We start from the raw sequence: 21,344 nt of genomic DNA, 5'->3' as shown, positions 1-21,344 counted from the left end.
TTATGTGTTGAAGCACTGAAAAACAAATAAACAATATAAAAGAATTAAAAATGAAACAGGAGGGTGAATAATTCAACTACACATGCATATAGTTATAATGTACTGATTGAGTCACATTTAACACTCCACATTTAAATCCGCAGAGGTGTAGTAGAGTAATAAAATAAGTGTAAACTCACTACGATGTGGTACGACTGCACGGTTGCATTATTGTTGTTGATTCCAGCAGATTCATCATAGAAGTGTTTTATTTCCTGAATGATCTAAGATGAAAAATGAAGGGAACTTGAGCTGTAAAAAGCTGACTTATTCAAATAAAGAGCTTTGAATCAACATGTTTCATGTCATTTCCACTATATTAATAATAATAATAATAAAAATAATAATAATATAATAACAATAATAATAATAATTATAATAATAATAATAATAATAATACCTTGTCTTTGTTGATGAAGCCAAAAACTCCTGCTGCAACCTCAGCTCCAAAGATGACCAGAAGGCAGGCAAAAAACTGTAAACGAGACATAAATAATGTAATAAACTCATTACAGTTTGACAGTATTGCAGCTGTTGGACAACATAATGTACTTTTGAGACTTTTTTAGGTGAGAATGTAGTTCTCGGAGATATGGAGTACGGAGATTCAGCGTGTCGGCATCCATTAGCCTGTCTATGAGCAGAGCAAAGACATTTGACGCTCCGCCACAAGATGGTGACAGAGACTGTATAATAAGCCCTTAGAGGGAGAAAAACTCTGCGTAAATTCAAACTATAGCTGATCTAATCATTATTAATCAGGTAAGTGACACTCTAAGTCAATCTCCTTGTGTGTTGTGCTGTATTTATACCATCTGCTAGTGTTTGCTTTGGCTTTTTCAGGGTTAATTATTGTGATCTCCTGATTGCAGCAGAGAAACACTGGGAAATCTCTGTAGACTGATGGCGTTTCATGCTGTTCAGCCTTATAATCTTAAAATGTGAGCAAAATCAGCTGTTCTGTCATCACTTTAGACATTACGCTAGAGAATCATTCAAACACTAGCTCTACAGTGACGTTGGTGAATGAGCAGTGGTTTCTGCTGTTCTGACGTCAGCTGCAGATGTCAATGAGCGGTGGAAGACAGTAGTTCCTCATACAAAAGGGTTTTGAGACTCTCCATGTTTGATTTTCTTTGTTATATACACGATTATGCCGTCAAACCATTGTATAAACACAATATTACACTCGCAGCAGTGCGATGTGGCTGTATATCGGCACTGATGGGGCACTAAGACGCTCGGCCTGCTGACTCGAGTCAACACACACCAGTACGGATATACAGCCACACATATACATATATATATATATATATATATATATATATATATATATATATATATATATATATATATATATATATATATATATATATAAACATTATAAGCCTTAAGTGTTTATGTATGTATTTGATAAATTGTGGTAAAGTTTTGTGGTATTCCCAGATTTGCCTCAATTTAATGGTTTTTATATGACAGCGATGTACTAAAGATTTGGAGTGTTCTCTTCACATTTAATATCTCTGCATTTTCAATAGCAGGCGAGTAATTGGCAAATATAAAAACTATTTAGGCATTTTAAGTGGTTAACCTGTTTTCAAAGGCTGCTGTTTTTAGCCCCTGAAAATATAATAAAAAGTGTTGGATTTGCTTTTGAAATCCAAATCCTCTAAAGGATTGTTGGGCTGCATTAACTAGGGTGACCGGAGCCGGGAACACTTCCCAGAAGACATTAGAATATGAACATGTTTATGGTGGTCTGTTCCTCCTTATCATGAGGTCTCCATAATCCTGGACCAGGCCGTATCCTGAGCAGATGCTGTGGTAGTCATGAAGGAGTGGAGAGCGTGAGACTGATTCCTGAAACACTCCAGTGACAGACGAGTCTCTGCATTGATCCTGTGGGCCAGCCTAAACACCAGCCGGTGACCTACTCACATCTGCAGCTTCTCCACGATGGACGTCCAGCGCTTTCCAGCTCACAACATCAGAGTTCAATTCGTACTGCTCATATTCATACTGTATAGTTTGTTCTTTTCTAATGGTTGAGTAGTATATTTAATATTAAATGCAGTACCTACTGAGTAGTAGGCGATTTCGTACGCAGCCAATGTTACCTGGTGGTCATGTCTAGTACTGCAGCCAAACCAAATCTCACTGAAAGCTTATTTTTGAGATATCAACTTCAAATTTGGAACATAATTTGTTCAGATATTTAGCTTTGATTTTCTGTCAAATTTAGCCTAAACATGTTTTTTAAATACATATTTTCTGTAATATAAAGTTTATAAAGTTGATGTTTTTTTTGTTTACATAAACATAAAGGCACATAAGTTTTTATTAACTTTTTTTCCACTTCAGCCACAATCTGACAAGTGTCTTCTTTAAACTGAGACCAAGTTTAAGTCTGTGCACCAAAGCGTTGAAGTCTGACAATCATTTAAGCTGAACATGTCTGAGTTGGAAATGTGGAGCCGGCAGCTTGTAGATTAATATAGTGTTGTGTACAGTAAACAAAAGAATGCATCCTGTTTTAGAATGACATAACTAGTGTTACCGCATCAAGTGATTTTTCATTTTTATTTCCTTGTTTATTTTGTAATCTTAATTCCTGTTTTCTTGCATAACAAGCAGGAAATGTGAAGACAGCAGCAGAGATGCAAATGCAGCGGTTAAATCAGTGCAAACTAAATATAGAGGCAAATACAAAAGAGCAATCCAGAACACAGGCTACAGTCAAACATCTAAAATACAAAGAATAGCCCGAGGTCAAACACCGGCACCAAAAACAAGGAACAAGGAAAATAATTCATCTGAAAAGGAAATTATCTGCTTGGAAATGTCAATAACATGGAGGCAAGACTGACCACACTGTAAAAAACATCCGTAAATCAACAGTTTTCCATATTTTGTGATTCATGCTTTTTTTTCCTCCATATATTCATGCTTTTAATTGCATTATGGGATTTTTTAAGCTTAAAAAGGGTGTTTTCTGCACATGTGTAATAGTGTGCAGTGCTATAATGTTGTATATTACACTACAGAAAGCTTGTAATAAACTGCAGCACATGTTCTGTTATTCTACACACTTATTTCTCTACATATTATCTCTGATATTATCTCAAACCAATAAAATGTCAGTAAAAGTCTCTTTATTAAACTGTAGAGTTGAATATTCATCATCAGAAGTGGACAGAGCAGAGGTCAACATCCCATAATGCAGTTCACCACCACAAATAAACCTGTTCATTAGCAGGTACTGCTTCCAGTGTGTTGCAGCTCTACTGTCGTCCTTATGAATTATCAGCATTTATCAGTGAGCAATGCTTTGGCGTAACGCAGAAATAAATAAATGTAACTCTCACCAATCCTAGAAGACACTGCGACTCCCGCACGGCTCCACAGCAGCCGAAAAACCCCACCAGCATCACCAGACCACCGGCAGCGATGAGGATATACACGCCTGTGCAGGACACACACACACAGACACACACACACACACACACACACACACACACACACACACACACACACACACACACACACAGATATACATTATTTAAGCTCAGTTTGGCACAAAACATTGGGAAAATGTTAGCGAATGTTAATTAAACATGCTTATTGGCTAACTGTTATTGGCAGCTACACTGTCAACAATATCTGTTGATGATCAGCTTCTGTGTTTTAGGTGTATTTACGGTGGTGAACGGCATTATGGGATGTGGATCTCTGCTCTGTCCACTTCTGATGATGAATATTCAACTCTACAGTTTAATGAAGAGACTTTTACTGACATTTTAGTGGTTTGAGATAATATCAGAGATAATATGTAGAGAAATAAGTGTGTAGAATAACAGAACATGTGCTGCAGTTTATTACAAGCTTTCTGTAGTCTAATATACAACACCAACACACACTATACAGCACTGCACACTATTACACATCTAATTTATGGATGTTTTTTTTACAATGTAGAACATTATTTGTGTATGTAAACACACAAGCACACCTTTAGCTCAAGAAGTAGAATCAAACATTATACAACATATTAAAACACAAATATTAAATATTTGGACTGCATCAAATGATCATCACGATGATTGCATCACATGACATCAATGTATTTTAACTAAAATATGCTAATAAAATCTTTATGTTTTTGTTGCAATTACTATTACTTTGAAATTGTCTATACTACATGATATACTACATTAAACTGCATCAAATGATCAAGCCCTTGACATTACATGACAACAGTAATGTTTATAATAAAATAACCTTTTATAAAAGTTTTTAGCGTTACATTTAGACAACTAAAACTGATTGATGTGAATAGAATTAGAGATTTTACAGCAATCTGGAAGTACAGTTTATTTTAATCAGATGTAATATGATCATATCACCAGCAGAGGGAAGCACAATCACATGTCAGTCTCTTGCAATACACTGTATAAGATAATAATGAACATATAAACACAATAACAGAAAAGGAGCACATTAATAAAATAAATCAATCAATAAATCAATCAATAAATCAATAATAATAATAATAAAGACATGACAAGTCCATTTTCAAATTTAGTTGTTTTTATAATGTAGGTTTAATAAGGTTTAAAATAATGTAGGTTTAATAAGGTTTCAAATAATGTAGGTTTTGGTTTTGCTTCAATATTTCTTGTCTTTGTTGGAGTATAAAGGCAGCGACTAATTTCTAAGTTAACTAGTTAAGTAAAACAGGGTGGGGGGTAAAGAATTGTCCATACAATTCATTCATTTTCCTTCGGCTTCCCTTTATTATCAGTGGTCACCACAGCAGAATGAACCGCCAACTATTCCAACATATGTTTTACACAGTGGAGCGCTTCCAGCTGCTACCCAGTACTATGAAACATCCACACACACATTCACACACACACTCATACACTACGGCCAGTTTAGTTGATCAGTTCCCCTATAGCGCATGTGTTTGGACTGTGGGGGAAACCGGAGCACCCGGAGGAAACCCACACCAACACGGGGAGAACATGCAAACTCCACACAGAAACACCAACTGACCCAGCCGGGACTCAAACCAGCAACCTTCTTGCTGTAAGGCCACAGTGCTAACCACTGAGCCACCGTGCTGCCCACTATTGTCCATATAACAATATAATCCAATATATATATATTATTCATTCATTCATTTCCCTTCAGCTTAGTCCCTTATTTATCTGGGGCCGCTACAGGGGAATGAACCGCCAACTATATATTAATATATATAAATATTATATCAGATCCCTCAGGGGGCGCTGCATCAAGAATCCTCATTCATCTATAAGCCATATCACCACATGGGCTCAGGACTACTGCGGTAAACCTTTATCGAGTTCCACAATACAGAGTTTTAGAAGAACCAAAACTGGAATACGTGTTTAATTAAAAAACAATCACGAGGAGCACATTAAATCATGTCTGTTGTATTGTCTGCAATGAAATACAAGTGAAAGTGAATTTAGAAATCACTACTTTCTGTTTTTATTTGCGTTTTCCATACTGCCCTGACTTTCTGATTTGGGGTTGTGATAAACACATCATATGGTTTAATGAGATTAAATACTTTTTATTTTCCCTGTAGTATTTTTTATTTTATTTTACCTTTAAGTTCAACAAATGAAATAATAACTGTATAAAACAGCACATGGGGATGGAAATAAGTGAGTAAATGTGAGTCAGGGCTATAAATAAAAGATGTGGGCAGTGTGTGTGTGTGTGTGTGTGTGTCTAACTACAGCAGGCAGGTTGTAATGTCTATAAATGATCCTGCTGTTTTTACACTGTGAGCTCAAATGAAGAGGACAAAAAAGAGAGTAAACAATATTTACAGAGAAGACACGACTAGACCGAATGTGAACGTGTGAATGTGCTGTTCACTGAGGGACAAACGTGATATGTAGATGTGCAGAGCTGATGTGTGTGTAATGTGTTGTTAGATGTGTGTGTGTAATGTGGAATATGGCTTGGGGATAATATCTGGTAGTTTTGGTGCTCAGTTTTATTTTATTATATTTGTTTCTGATTTATTTTCCCCAATCTGTAAGTGTAATGTTTAAAAGTGTGCATTAATCCACACACAGTTTAACACAAACTATTCAACCTCCTGTAGCAGATTGAGGAATTTCTCACAGTATTTCCTCTAATATTTGTTCTTCTGGAGAAAGTCTTATTTGTTTTATTTCAGCTAGAATAAAAGCAGTTTTTAATAGTTTTAAAGCCATTTTAAGCTCAATATGATTATGATCATGGTTATGATTAGAGATGTGCTGGAGAAATCTGCTCTCTGATAAACAGAAATTGGGGGAAACAATAAAAAGGGGGGGAATAATTCTGACTTCAACTGTATGTTTTTTTCTGCACAGAAATAGCCAAACATATCTACAGGTTCAGTCTCTGGTTAGCAGGTAGAGCGGCTGCAGGATTGTGGTTTCCTGTATGAAGGCATGATCTGAAATGTCACGTCCTGTTTTGAGAAACACCCACCCAAGTGACTGTGCATGGAAACTCTGCCGCCTCATGTTTCCATCCAGCACTAATAAACACTGCTCTGTGTCTGCCGCTCCTTCATTTATTTCTGCTTAAAGAGTTAAGCTGGGTCTACACCTCTGAAAACACCTAAATAAAACCCTTTCATTGGATACCTTTCAGCAAGAAGGTCGCTGGTTTGAGCCTCAGCTGGGTTTTTTCAAATATTTCCCAAGTGATATTTCCTCTAATATTTCTGGAGAAAGTCTTATTTGATTTACAGAATTGGGAAAACAGAAATTTGGAAAAAAAATATAAAATAATTAAAATTTAACAGGAGGGATAATAATTCTGACATATACACAGTTAGGTCTATAAATATTGGGCCATCTACACAATTCATACACAGTGACAGCTTAAGAGATGTTCTGATAGTGACAACTCTTTGGATCTCACCTTGAGAGTTGACAGTAACAGATTCCAAATGCACACAGCACACTTGAAATGAACTCTGGACCTTTCATCTGCTCATTGTAATTGGGATAATGAGGGAATAACACACACCTGGCCATGAAACAGCTACGAAGCCAATTGTCCGATTACTTTTGGATCCTTAACAAGTGGGAGGCACATATGCAAACTGTTGTAATTCCTACAGCGTTCACCTGATTAGGATGTAAAAACCCTCAAATTAAAGCTGACAGCCTGCAGTTAAAGCACATCTTGTTCATTTCAAATCCATTGTGTTGGTGTATAGAGCCAAAAATGTTAGAATTGTGTCCATGTCCAAATATTTATTGACCTAACTGTATACATAACTGTATATATATATATATATAATGTTATCATGTTTAAATATACAACAATTCTGTCTGGTTGTTGAATCTGATTGGCTGACAGCAATGCAATATTTTGCAATAAAAGTACAGCCTCATCACCCTTGTGTATTACTCCACGCCCACACAGAGTGACAGCAGATCAGTAAACTCATTACTGTTTAACAAATATTGCAGCTGTTGGACAACATCATGTATTTTGAGGCTTTTTTAGGCAAGAATGTAGTTGTTTAGATTGCAGATATGCAGTTTATAAGGATAGTGCCTTTAAATATTAGTTATTATTCAGTTAAATATTAGATCCATATTCAGTGTGTCTGCATCCATCAGCCTGTCATACTGAGCAGAGCAAAGACGGTTGACGCTCCGCTACAGGATGGTGACAGAGACCACATAATAAGTGCTTAGAGGAGGAAAAACTCTCAAACTACAGCTGATCAAATCCTTATTAATCAGGTGAGTGACTTTCTAAGTCGATCTCTCTCTTGTGTATGTTGTAGTGCTGTATTTATACCACAGTAATCTGCTAGTGTTCGCTTTGCTTTGGCTTTTTCAGGGTTAATTATTGTGATCTCCTGATTACAGCAGAGAAACACTGGGAAATCTCTGTAGACTGATGGCGTTTCATGCTGTTCAGCCTTATAATCTTAAAATGTGAGCAAAATCAGCTGTTCTGTCATCACTTTAGACATTACGCTAGAGAATCATTCAAACACTAGCTCTACAGTGACGTTGGTGAATGAGCAGCGGTTTCTGCTGTCCTGACGTCAGCTGCAGATGTCAATGAGCGGTGGAAGAAAGTAGTTCCTCATACAAAAGGCTTTTTAGACTCTCTGTGTTTTATTTTCTTTTGTGCCGTCGAACTGTTGTATAAACGCAATATCACACGGGTAGCAGTGTCATATGGCTGTATATAGGCACTGGTGGGGCACTAAGGCACTCGGCCTGCAGCCTCGAGCCAATGCACAGCTCCCACCAGTGCCGATATATACCCACATCGCACTGCTACTCATGTGATATGGCTCATATACAGTATATAATCAATAAAATAATACAAATAAATTGGATAACATAGAAAAAAATAATAATAATCTATTACTATTTTCTTATAATAACTTATTTCTTATTAAACACATTTTTGTCATTATTCAACTGCAATAAGAGCACTATTAAATAGGACCAAAGCTCTAAAAACACTAATTTTTAAACTAAACTAAAGCATAATTTCTGTAACAAATTCACCATATTTAAACAATCAAGCTGTCACAAATGTACATGTAGGCTTTGAATCAGCTGGTTTAAATGTGCTCTATATCAATATTTCCTCAGTTGTGAAGAAGAAGGCTCGGTCTCACTTTATCTTGATGGTCTGTTTGTTGAGTTTAAGTTACACTGCATCTACATGCCAACTAATTCTCATTGTATTATAAGTAGACTGTTGGGTTGGGATTAGGGTTAGTGTAAATTGACATGTACTTTTTAAAGTTTCTTATAGTCAGGAACAGAACCAGCAGATATTAAGCAGACAGTCTACTAATACTCAAATGGACCATCAAAATAAAGTGTTACCCAAGACTCTGCCATCTGTAATAATGCAAAACTGAAACTTATCTGTGTGACTATGGAAATTCAGTCATAAAATATATTCAACTAACTGCTCACCGATGAAGAAGGTATCAGGTCCGTCTTCTCCTAAAAGAGACACAGTGTTTGGATCCAGTCGGAGCCAGAGACCTACTGCCAGAACCAGAGAGCCCATCAACTGCAGGAAAAACACAGAGAGGACATCAATATTAAAGTCTCTGATGATGTGTGTGTTTGAGCTGAGAATAACACACAGATAATGTTCTCCAGCTCTCTGAAACTGACCCTTTCAGGCTCTCATCCTAATCGTGGTGTTTTGGTGACTGTCGCTTTAAATGCAAATGAGATTGTGCTCTTTTCAGAAGAGGGCGGAGCTACAGACAGATGTAAAACAGCAGTGTGTGTGTTGTCAGTGCTGTGCAGGTGTGCTTCAGTGTGAGTGTGTGTTCAGTCTTCTGTCAGTCTATGTCGCTCCTGTCTCTGTTCATCTAAAACTCCACATCTAGAATCCTCTTAGTCTATGCTGACATTATCTTCAGCAGCTCAAACACTGTAATGGCTAATGGACAGACGGCTGCTTCTCACTCAGGGCTGCTGTTTATGCTAATGAGATGGAGAGATGGGCCCTAATGGGCGGGGCTTTCCCTCTCTGATGACACGTATAAAGAGAGAATGTCAATCAAAGTGTTTCTGCATCAAGTCTGATTAGAACAAACACAATTAATTACTGTTCACCATTAGAGACTGCTGGAGATACTCACATAACTACCAAACATCAACAGATGCTAAATTACTTCAAGATTAATTCAACTAAACTAAAACTATCTATGGCTGAAACAGTCTGTGCTCTCCGTCTTGTGTTGTTTCTGCAGTTATGGAGAGGTGGCACAGATATTTTCCACTCTGGCAGGATCCTTCAGCTCTTAAATCTGGGAAACGACGGCTGAAGGCCAAGCCATGAAAGGAAAAGCAGGCTGTAGGATTCAGCCTCCGTCACTCTTAAATAAACTCTAATTACAGCTAACAAAGAAAGCAGACACTCATCTGTCAGAGCTCGTCCAGAAGACCATCCGTCTGAGTATACCGCCAGATTAGATGGGACGGTTCACCCAAAACTGAAGATTCTGCCATCATTTACTCACCAGTCAGCTGTTTCAAATGCTTCTGAGTTTCTTTATTGTATTTGGAAGAAGATATTTTGAAGAATGTTGAATTATTGTAACCATTGACTTTCATAAGATTTGTTTTTCCTACTATGGAAGTCAATGGCTTTCTACTGAATATCTTCTTTTGTGTTTGTGAATTGGGAGCTGGAAGGGGATCAACTGGGTAAAACATATGCCAGAATAGTTGGGGGTTCATTCCGCTGTGGCGACCTCTGAAATAGAGACTAAGCTGAAGGAAAATGAATGACTGAATATTTCATGTAGTGTGTATATCTGTTTATGTGTGCATATGTTTCAATGTGCAGGTAAATAGAACTGCCTACAATGAGAGACGTGGTCATTAATAGAGTCCTACTTCATGCACAAATCTACATAGTCTTGTAATAAATGTGCATAATGTCCTTGTGCGTTCACTGGCTGATGGTGTACTGTGTTTACTTTGGCCATCAGATGGAAAAGTTAGTGTTCTGACCAATCACAGCAGAGTAGAGTCATCTGACCCAATCAGAGCAGAACAAAGCCATCTGGCCAATGACAGCAGACTACAGCCATCTGACCAATCTGATAATAGAGTCATCTGACAAATCAGAAAAGTGTAAACCCAACAGTCCAATCAGATAAGAGTAGAGCCATCTGACCAATCAGAGTAGAGTAGAGCCATCTGACCAATCAGAGTAGAGTAGAGCCATCTGACCAATCAGAGTAGAATAGAGCCATCTGACCAATCAGTTAAGAGTAGAGCCTTCTGACCAATCAGTTAAGAGTAGAGCCATCTGGCCAATCAGATAAGAGTAGAGCCATCTGACCAATCAGAGTAGAGCCATCTGACCAATCAGTTAAGAGTAGAGCCATCTGACCAATCAGATAAGAGTAGAGCCATCTGACCAATCAGAGTAGAGCCATATGACCAATCAGTTAAGAGTAGAGCCATCTGGCCAATCAGTGAAGAGTAGAGCCATCTGACCAATCAGAGTAGAGGAATCTGACCAATCAGAGTAGAGCCATCTGACCAATCAGTTAAGAATAGAGCCATCTGGCCAATCAGATAAGAGTAGAGCCATCTGACCAATCAGAGTAGAGGCATCTGACCAATCAGAGTAGAATAGAGCCATCTGACCAATCAGAGTAGAGCCATCTGACCAATCATACAGAAGTAGAGCCATCTGACCAATAAGAGCAGACTAGAGCCATCTGACCCAATCAGAGCAGAACAAAGCCATCTGGCCAATCAGAGCAGACTACAGCCATCTGACTATTCTGATAATAGAGTCATCTGACCAATCAGAAAAGCATAAACCCAACAGTCCAATGAGATAAGATTAGAGTCATCTGACCAATCGGTTAAGAGTAGAACCATCTGGCCAATCAGATAAGAGTAGGGCCATCTGACCAATCAGAGTAGAATAGAGCCATCTGACCAATCGGTTAAGAGTAGAGCCATCTGGCCAATTAGATAAGAGTGGTGCCATCTGACCAATCAGAGTAGAATAGAGCCATCTGACCAATTGGTTAAGAGTAGAACCTTCTGGCCAATCAGATAAGAGTAGAGCCATCCAGCTAATCAGATAAGAGTAGAGCCATCTGACCAATCAGATAAGAGTAAGGCCATGTGACCAATCAGAACAAAGTAGAGCTGGGTGATATGACAAAAAAAAACTCATTTCCCAACAGAAGTAATCTCTTCTCCTGCTAGTGACATACATCATGACCATTTCTGTAGATGCAATCAGTTAATCATGTATGTATATATTGACTATATGTACCAGACTATTCCTATTTCTTTGGAAATCAATATTTTTATGCATTTCTCAGTGAATATATAGACACTATATTCTGGTGCATTTAAGCACAACAGCTTTATTAAACAGATATATTTATTAAAATAAGAGTTTGCAGCAGAACATCTTCAGGAATAGACAGATAATACATTTACACTCAAACTAGGTATTGCACAAAATAAATCACCAACTACAACATTACAAGTAAATCTTATATATCTGCAATATTTCTCTTGATCTCTCCTGTTTATTAAAATGTTATTAATATATTAAAGTGTGCTTATAGTTATCCTGATCTTCAGTGTTGTTGTTAGATGAGTTGATCAGTGTTGTCTTAGCTACTGATTAATCTTCTGCATCTGCACAGATATATGACCTGTGGGACATTTTAATATAAGAGTTATCTGTGAGGGGTCAACTCTTTAAGATAACCTCAAAATAACCTATTTTTAACATATTCAAACCTTTAATCACCTAGGGGATCACTGTAACATTAATGACAGCTCTCATGTCTGAAGTGCTGAGGTGTAAAATCAGATTATATGTCTGTTTAAAAGCAAATCCATGAGGCTGATGCAAGACAAGCTGCACTTTCCTCAGCCTCTCCTCCAGCTGTCATACACATATAACACACACACGCATGCACACACACACCCCACGGGACACACAGACCCTCAAAACACTCAGTAACCCCAATGCAGTGTAACATCATCCGGCCTGACATCAGCTCTGCCACACCCAGCTCACACACACACACACACACACATACACACACCTCCTCTGGGCATTAGGCTTTATCTAGGGGACAAAGGACCAACTGTCTGTCTCACACATACACACACTCGCTAGACAAGACAATGGACGAGTGTGTGTGTGTGTGTGTGTGTGTGTGTGTGTGTGTGTGTGTGTGTGTGTGTGTGTGTGTGTATCTGCATGCCTGTTCAACTTGTATGATACTATTCTATCGGCTTAGTCCCTTGTTCAACAGGGGTCGCCACAGCGGAATGAACCGACAACTATTCTGGCATGTGTTTTACACAGCAGATGCCCTTCCAGCCGCAATCCAGTACTGGGAAACACCCATACACACTCATTCACACACACACTCATAGACTACGGCCAACTGAGTTCATCAATTCCCCTATAGCACATGTGTTTGGACTGTGGGGGAAACCGGAGCACCCGGAGGAAACCCACAGCAACACAGGGAGAACATGCAAACTCCACAACAGGGACTCGAACCAGCAAATTTCTTGCTGTGAGGCCACAGTGCTAACCACTGAGCCATCGTAAATGTGATGTTAGCCTGCCTATTGTGTGTTTTTATAGTTTAATTCACACGCATGGAAAACAGATCAGCTTTTTCATGTTTATTAAAGGTTTTATAGTGTCTTAAGTCAAAATCAAAGCAGATTTTATTGCAATTTCCATTCATCTTGGTAACAAGTGAAGTTTTCCTTTGCACTGAGGAAAGAAGTGGCCTGAATAGTCTTTGTTGTTTCACGCTCAGAGTGTTGAACACAATATAAACAGCAGATCATGCGTCTCTAACCAAGAGCTTACTGCAGTTATTTGCTGGAAAAGAGGGTGGAACACTTTAAACTGAGACTTTATGAAGACAAACAGAAAGAGGGGGGAAATAATGAGAGAACTGGTCAAGTCAAACTCAGGAAAAGCTGATTACATCTCCTGCTGGCTGCACAAAAGCCCTTACAAAACCATTAGTTAGAAGAGTAAGGAAACCCTTAGTGAAACTTGGGTCGCATGAAAAAACTAAGGGTCAATTTAGGGATTTTAAAGGGTCAGTTCACTTAAAAATGAATATTTTGTTATTATTTACTTGTTCCATATCTGTTCGAGTTTTTGTGCTCTGTTCAGCACTAAAGAAGATATTTTGAAGAATGTTAAAAACCGGTAACCGTTGACTTCCATTGTAGGAAAAGCAAATACTATAGAAGTCAATGGATACCGGTTTCCAACATTCCTCAAAATATCTTCTTTTGTGAAAAAAAATCTAACTGATATGTGTAATAATGCATTTAAAGTACACATGAAATCAAATCTAGCCATATTGATGTTGTGAGCTCACATTGCTAGTGTTGTGCTGAACAATTCATCTGCGCATGTCATTAAAAACAAAACAGTTCGCTCTTGTAATCTTTAATTGAAATCTGCATATCCACCTGTTTGTGTTCAATTCAATTCTCAGATTAGGTCTGTCTGATGTAGTGGGCGGGGCTAATACACTTAACCACGCCCCTCCAGCTGTCAATTTTGTCATCAAACAGAAATGGGGAGCAGGAGGAGGAGTCTGGAGGAGGACACGCCTACTTTACTACATCCAATCAGCTCGCAGTAAAAAAGCCACGCCCACTATTTTGTTAGTACAAATAAAATTAGTAACTATGTCACAATACTAAAACAAAACAGTCGCAGCTTCCGGTTCATGCAGACTTTAAGGGTTGGATCCAATGGTAGCTTTTATTTAGAATGGTCTGACAGAATCAATATGATGCTATAGCATGTATCATAACACAGCTAAGAGGAAATGTTCTTTTAATCATTCCGTAACGTTCTTTAAACGTTGTGTACATGTTAGCAGATAACGTTTTTTAAAATAACGTTTTGGAACATTAATAGACGCTAATAGAAAACATTCTTAGAACAATGATGTGGATGGAAGGTTATAATAACGTAAGATTCTGAGAAGATTCATGCAACATGAAACAACGAAAATATCAATAACGACAATATTGATAATGTAATATTAATAACGTTATTATAACCAAAAAATAACGTCAATAGAACATTGAAAAACTAGATGTTTTGAACATTATAAGAACTTTGAATACATGATATACAGCGCGACGTGACTATAAAGGAAAGCTAACATCGTTAGCCGCACTGTAAAAATAAAAAACAGTAAGAAAACGGTAATAACATTTTCTGTTAAATTACTAGCCTATGCAGATCACTGGAAAACTACAATTCTACCACTTAACGGAACTACAACTACCATGATGCTTAGCACCAATCAACACCAGCTACAGCTGCAAACTATCTGGATTACCCTTACGATACTGTTTGTACCTGTTTGACCGTTGCCCGCCTGAGCATTCTCTGTTTAATAAACTGCACATGGATCACCAACTCCGTTGTACCCTGACTCTGTTACAAATAGACTTTATGGTAAAATAAATAATTAAATTACAGTATTTTAATACAGTTGATCATTTATTTATTTATTGACTATAAAAAAACTGATGGAGTATATCATATTACACAGAAAAACATACACACTTCACGTTAATCACCTTAAATATAGGGTTTTAAGTATAAAACAAAAGTATTATAATTATAATAAATATTATATCGTTATAAATCATATAATTTATCAAATCTGTGCATAGGTAAACAGGTAAACTCCCTCAGTCAAAACAGTTCAGATAAACTCATAAGTACAGTTAATGTACCTGCTATGGACGTTCATCTATACGCCTGTCATGATTATGAAATTTGACTGACGATGCATCATAATCATAAATAATAGTGATTATGTAGATTAACTGTCTGTTATAAATAATCTGTCTTATTATGAACGCACACACTGGTATTGTGTAATTATATTATTTGAACTGTTTCCTGATGTTTATTATTCCTTAAAGATCCCAGAAAATAATAAAGATTAGACTGATAGATTGTAATGTTTACATGATGTTTAAAGAAAGAAGCTCTGCTTATAAGAGATCAGTGTGTGGAAATGACCATACCGCGAGACTCGGACAACCCTGTTTCACTTCACAAAACACAGACACACACACACACACACACCACACACACCACATCTCCGAAGACCTGAAGTCTTTTAAACGCCTAATGGTGTTCACCACAAAGCCGCTCCTGTCCTGCCGGCATCAGTTACAGCAGCAGCATCATCATAACTCATCATCATGACTCCTGCTCCTCTTCCTCCGCTAATGTGCTTTTCTCTGCAGATACACTCCACACACTGCTGCTGATTAACAGAGACTGTTTGAGCCTGGTCAACTTCTTTATTGACTAGATTTTAACAGATTTAAAGGGTCTGTTCACTCAAAAATGTTATTCTGTCATTATTTACTCATTATTCTCTTGCTGCGAAACAATTTACACTGCAAAATGCTTTTTTATTAGAGTTTTAGTCTTGTTTCTAGTCCAAAAATCAACAAATTCTTAAACCAAGAAGCATTTTCTAGACAAGTAATAAATATAGTCTTGTTTTCAGAAATAATGAGTCAAAATTAAATTAGTTTTTTCATTAAAACAAGCTGAATAATCTGACAATGGAGGAATTTAAATAATGTAGTCTTTCTTTTTGACATTAGATTACTCTGCTCACCCCATTGTCAGGTTATTTTGCTTGTTTTAAGGACAAAAGAAGAGACCTGACTTGAACACAAAAGAAGAGACCTGACAAAAGTCAAGAGAGCAAATAATAACTTGACTTCTAGTTGCTCATGTGTAAAAGTGTCCTTCTCATACTTCAGCCTCCACATCAAAGCTCCTGAAAGCAAAGGTGCTCCAGGATTGGCCAGCCCAGTCACCAGACATGAACATTATTGAGCACGTCTGGGGTAAGATGAAGGAGGAGGCGTTGAAGATGAACACAAAGAGTCTTGATGAACTCTGGGAGTCCTGCAAGAAGGCTTTCTTCACCATTCCAGATGACTTTATTAATCAGTGATTTGAGTCATGTCAGAGATGTATGGATGCAGTCCTCCAAGCTCATGATGGAGTCAGACACAATATTCATTCTGTTTCCACTGCAGCATGAGCACATGAGCAGACTTTAGTATAAGCAGAGTCAGACCTTACTGTCCTAATCAAATCAGTCAACATCATGACATGATCAGATTATATTGTGCTCAAATAAGCCTCATCTAGAGGCCTTTACCTTTCATATAAGACACTTCTGATACCAAATCATCAACTAGAAGTCCAGTTATTATTTGTGTTCCTTACTCTTGGATAGGCCACAAGACTTCTGTCAGGTAGTGTATATGAAGAATGCTAAAACCGGTAACCATTGACTTCCATTTGTTTGTTTTTTTCTACTATGAAAGTCAATGGTTACCGGTTTTCTGCATTCTTCAAACTATCTTCTTTTGTGTTCAACAGCTTCTAACCACTTGAGGGAGAGTAAATAATGAGTAGATTGAAATGTTTCGTGTGAACTGCCCCTTTTTAAGGAACCTAACCGCTTACTAATAATAGCACGCAGCAGCTGTAGAGCCAAAAATAATAAATCTGTTTCCCTTTTTCTGTCTGAGGCTCAACAGCCGGATTATTTCCGTCACAGAGCAGCGCAGGATTTTAGTTTGTTGCGCTGTGTGTGTGTGTGTGTGTGTGTGTGTGTGTGTGTGTGTGTGTGTGTTTTGTGTTATTGGAGACACTTTTTATCTCACTCGCTTCTGCTTTCCGGTTCTTGGTTTCATCTGACAGTCTACAGATGTACAATCTGACAGTGCTGTTAATAATTGATTAAATCAGTTCAGCACTCATCTGAGGAATATGATTTATGATATCCTGTCTGGATTTATATGTAGTGCTGCATACACAGATAGCAAAGAACAAATAAATGTTTGTCTACTTTTCAGCAGGAAGATGTGGAAGGATACATTTTCAGTGTGTGTGTGTGTGTGTGTGTGTGTGCGTGTGTGTGTGTGTGTGTGCGTGTGTGTGTGTGTGTGTGTGTTTGAGCTGAGAATAGCAGCATACAGCACATAAGTTGTTGGGGGGGAAGATCAAGGTTATCTAAATGCAATTAAAAACATAAATAAATAAAAATAATAATAAAAATAAATAAATAAATAGTTAATTTAAGGATTTTACAGTGCATGAAAGAAAACTGCATATCTGTAATATTTAACTGAACTCAGACTATTCCTTACTGACAGTCACTGGATATAATTCACCAACAGTCAACAAGCTAACAAACAAACAAACAGCCCATGCTGTTAGTGATCATGAGCGATAGCATCAGCCAGATTAAAGCCGCTCTAAACAGCTCAGAGATCAGTTTCCGCAGTCATTTCCACTCTCCGTCCCGTTCTGTCTAGTCGGACTGTGCCCGTTTTCCATGGCTGAGCTGCCAGCTTGACAGCCAGAGGTTTTAGGCTGGAAAAAGAGGCACTGCTTAGGTTTTTGTGTCAAACAGAAGAAAGCAGAGCTCCCGTGCAGAGATTTCCCTCAAATTAATCAAGCTCTTCTAGCCACATCTGGAGGAGATCTGTTAATCCAAGATTCAATACATATATATATATATATATATAATATAGAGCGTTTTGTTTTTGTGAGAGTATGTTATACACACAATAATGTAAAGTTCTGAACGATGTCTAAATGACAAAAACCGATGCTTCATTTCACCTATAGAGTAATCACAGAGCATTGTGTGCTTATTATAATGTTTTACAGCCTGCATATCAAATCATTTAAGAGCCAAATAAGAAATATTAGCTTAGATTTCTATAAAGAATATATTAATTGAATTAAATCTGGTATATCTATTCGACGAAACGCTGGATTTGAAGATCAGAATCATTTAATGAAGACGCATCTCTGTGCTCAAGTGTAAATGGAAATGTTTTGAGGAATCATACAGCGGTCAGAGGAATGTCTGTTGTCTAGTCCCTCCCATCACTCTCTCCTATTGGTATTTATTCCTCCAGTGTTGTAGCTGATTGGTTTTCTGTCATTCCCTGTGTGTTGCTGACCAGTCTTGCTTAGCTTAGCTGTTTAACAGTTTGTTTAAGAGTTAGTAAAGTCTGAGCTGTTTTGTTTTCTCTTTATTTAAACTGAACTCTTTTGGTTCCTGCATTTAGTTCCTCGTCACAAACCCGACAGACTGGTTCTTTCACAAATGTTTGTATGAGCGTCTGCATGCGGAGATGCTGGATATTATACACCTGTGGCCACGGAAAGGACTGGAACACCTGATTTAAGCTTGTTCTTTTCACCAGTGTTTCTATTTTCACGCTCAATTATATTAAATAAATGAGACTAAAGCTAAAGCAGTGGTCTTCTGGATGGACTGCTGGGGAAGAATGCGTCTTGTGTTGCCACCAGAGCTTTGGCATTTGTGTTGGAAAGTTGTGGAATTCCTTCACAGAGCACTGAAGCAGATCGCAGATGGAAATACTAAAACAGGAGCTTCCCTTGACTGAAGTGTGCATGTTTGGGATGACTGTTTGGATAAATGAATGCTTGGAATGAAATACTTGAGAACTGAAGAAAATCTGCAGCAGGATTTATTTTGCACTCAGACACTGGTACTGAAGGTCATGAGTAACTAAAGAAACTGCAGGTAATAATTACATTACTTAAAAGCAAACAAACAAAAAGTAAATGAATATTTAAATATTTTTTATATTTATTTTTATATATTTTTACATTTTTATATTTATAAATATTTACATACATACATATATAAATATGTTTAAATACTGTTATATTCATAATTTATAGTCAATAATTCATTTTCTTTTAGGAGGAGAACATGCAAACTCCACACAGAAACGCCAACTGACCCAGCCGAGGCTCGAACCAGCGACGTACATGATATTGATTATGATTTTGTGAGCTAAATATAACAGAGGCTCCGTTTGGAGAGGTTTAGCTTTCAACAAAAGCATGGCATGTATAGTTTGTCCTCATTTAGACATAAAGATACACACACGTGTGACAAACTGAAGCTCCACATGATCAGCCATTCAGCAGAAACTGAAATAAGCCAGCCCTATTGTGCAAAACAGATGTTAAATGTGTGAAACTGTGGACGGAGTGGAGAATATGGTCATGACATATAGAAGGCAGTAATAAAGCTTTACCAGAGTTCTGTTATGGTGGAAAGAGTAAGCACTCCTACAGTTCACTCTATAATGGGGATCCAGGCGTTTCTGCGCAGCGCTCACATTCATAACACACACTCACTGTCATTCAAGCAAAAGCTTGACACACACACACACACGCAGAACACACACAGGTCTCACACACACAGAGCACACAAACACTCTGACCAATGAACTTCCATACTGGGAAAGGCTTATAGACATAGAGGATTGAGAAAATCTGTCTGTCTGTCTGTCTATCTATCTATACATCTATCAATACATCTATCTATCTATCTATCTATCTATCTATCTATCTATCTATCTATCTATCTATCTATCTATCTATCTATCTATCTATCTATCTATCAACACAAATTAAATAAATCCTGACAGCACATGTTGATCTATAAAGCAGCTGTGTGTGTGTGTGTTCCTGTAGTGTGTGTGTTGTAGATGTTCGCAGTGCTCGTGCTGTCCGTCAACCCGATGTAGATCTTGTCCATTAATGTGCTGCTGTTTCTCTCTGTTTCCACGTGTCTTCTTAAACTGCAGCGCGTTAAACTCTCTCAGCCACCGTAGTAATAATCAATGAACGAGTGAAAGCAGTGAATAAACGGTGCTTTCAGAGAGGAGAATGATAATACAAAGACCCAGCGCAGTGTCCGCGGCTGCTGCCCGCCAAACAAACACATGCTCCGGGGAAAAAGGGGCGGATTTTCCCCTGTGGAAAATCTGATTTGAGTCGTACAAACACTGAGTCCCAGACTCCCTCTGATACAGGCTTTAAACCCCAGCAGTAAACACACACACACACACACACACACTGAGCAAATACATGACCTGTAGGTGCACGCAGAACTGACCACAGATAACGCGATGCTTTATTAACACCTACAATACTAACAGATGCTACGATATATTCACACTTCTTAATATAGTGAAAAGTGTTAAACTGTAAACAGGTAAATCACATGATCAGCCACTGACTATCAGAACACAACACTGCTGACAGTCAATGACACAGTGCTGGTGTTGTTTTCAAGTCATGCGATTCACACACATTATTCAAAGTAGCGTAAACAATATCATAACTCATAACACTTCCTCATTATTATTAATCTGTATTCGCCTTTTTAAATTCATTAACGTTAGTTTTATTGAGCGCTAAAGTCTGAATAAAATGTAAAGCAGTCGCGCACTGCAGTCTGCAGGACTCACCCAGAATATAAAGTTGAAGATAAAGAGCAGGAACTTGACACATTTCATTCCTCCCTCGACTTTACCCATGATGACTGAAGAAGAAGAAGGATTATTGAAGAAGATTCCGGTTAGAGAGTGTAAGTGTCTGTGTCTGTGTGTGTGCAGGAGATGCTGTGGAACTGCACGGGCTCTGTCAACATCTGCACAAGCCACGCCCACTTCAACGCCTCCAAACTGTGGGCGGGGCTCGAGGGGGGTTTGGGAGGGACAATATCACACACACACACACACACACACACACACAAAAACACACGTACACTCAGGCATCTTTCACAGCCGAAGCAGAGACTTTTACTTTTAAGGGCTGTTTTA

General features: G+C 37.9%; 1 protein-coding gene across 1 annotated transcript in view; it reads right to left on the bottom strand.

The window, feature by feature from the left end:
* tspan2b (tetraspanin 2b) overlaps positions 1-21,126 on the bottom strand; it is a 28,473-nt gene extending 7,347 nt beyond the window's left edge. Inside the window, exons 1-5 of the mRNA XM_056449367.1 lie at positions 20,991-21,126; positions 9,036-9,135; positions 3,405-3,502; positions 440-514; positions 180-263 (exon numbers count right to left, since the gene is read on the bottom strand). Of these exons, the coding sequence (XP_056305342.1) occupies positions 180-263; positions 440-514; positions 3,405-3,502; positions 9,036-9,135; positions 20,991-21,059 (426 nt within the window). The 5' untranslated portion in view covers positions 21,060-21,126. The remainder of the gene's footprint in view (positions 1-179; positions 264-439; positions 515-3,404; positions 3,503-9,035; positions 9,136-20,990) is intronic.
* Between the last annotated feature and the right edge of the window lie 218 nt (positions 21,127-21,344).

The sequence above is a fragment of the Danio aesculapii genome, chromosome 23 (assembly GCF_903798145.1).
Source record: "Danio aesculapii chromosome 23, fDanAes4.1, whole genome shotgun sequence".
Lineage (NCBI taxonomy): Eukaryota > Metazoa > Chordata > Actinopteri > Cypriniformes > Danionidae > Danio > Danio aesculapii.
This window is presented reverse-complemented; position numbering and strand designations above follow the sequence as displayed.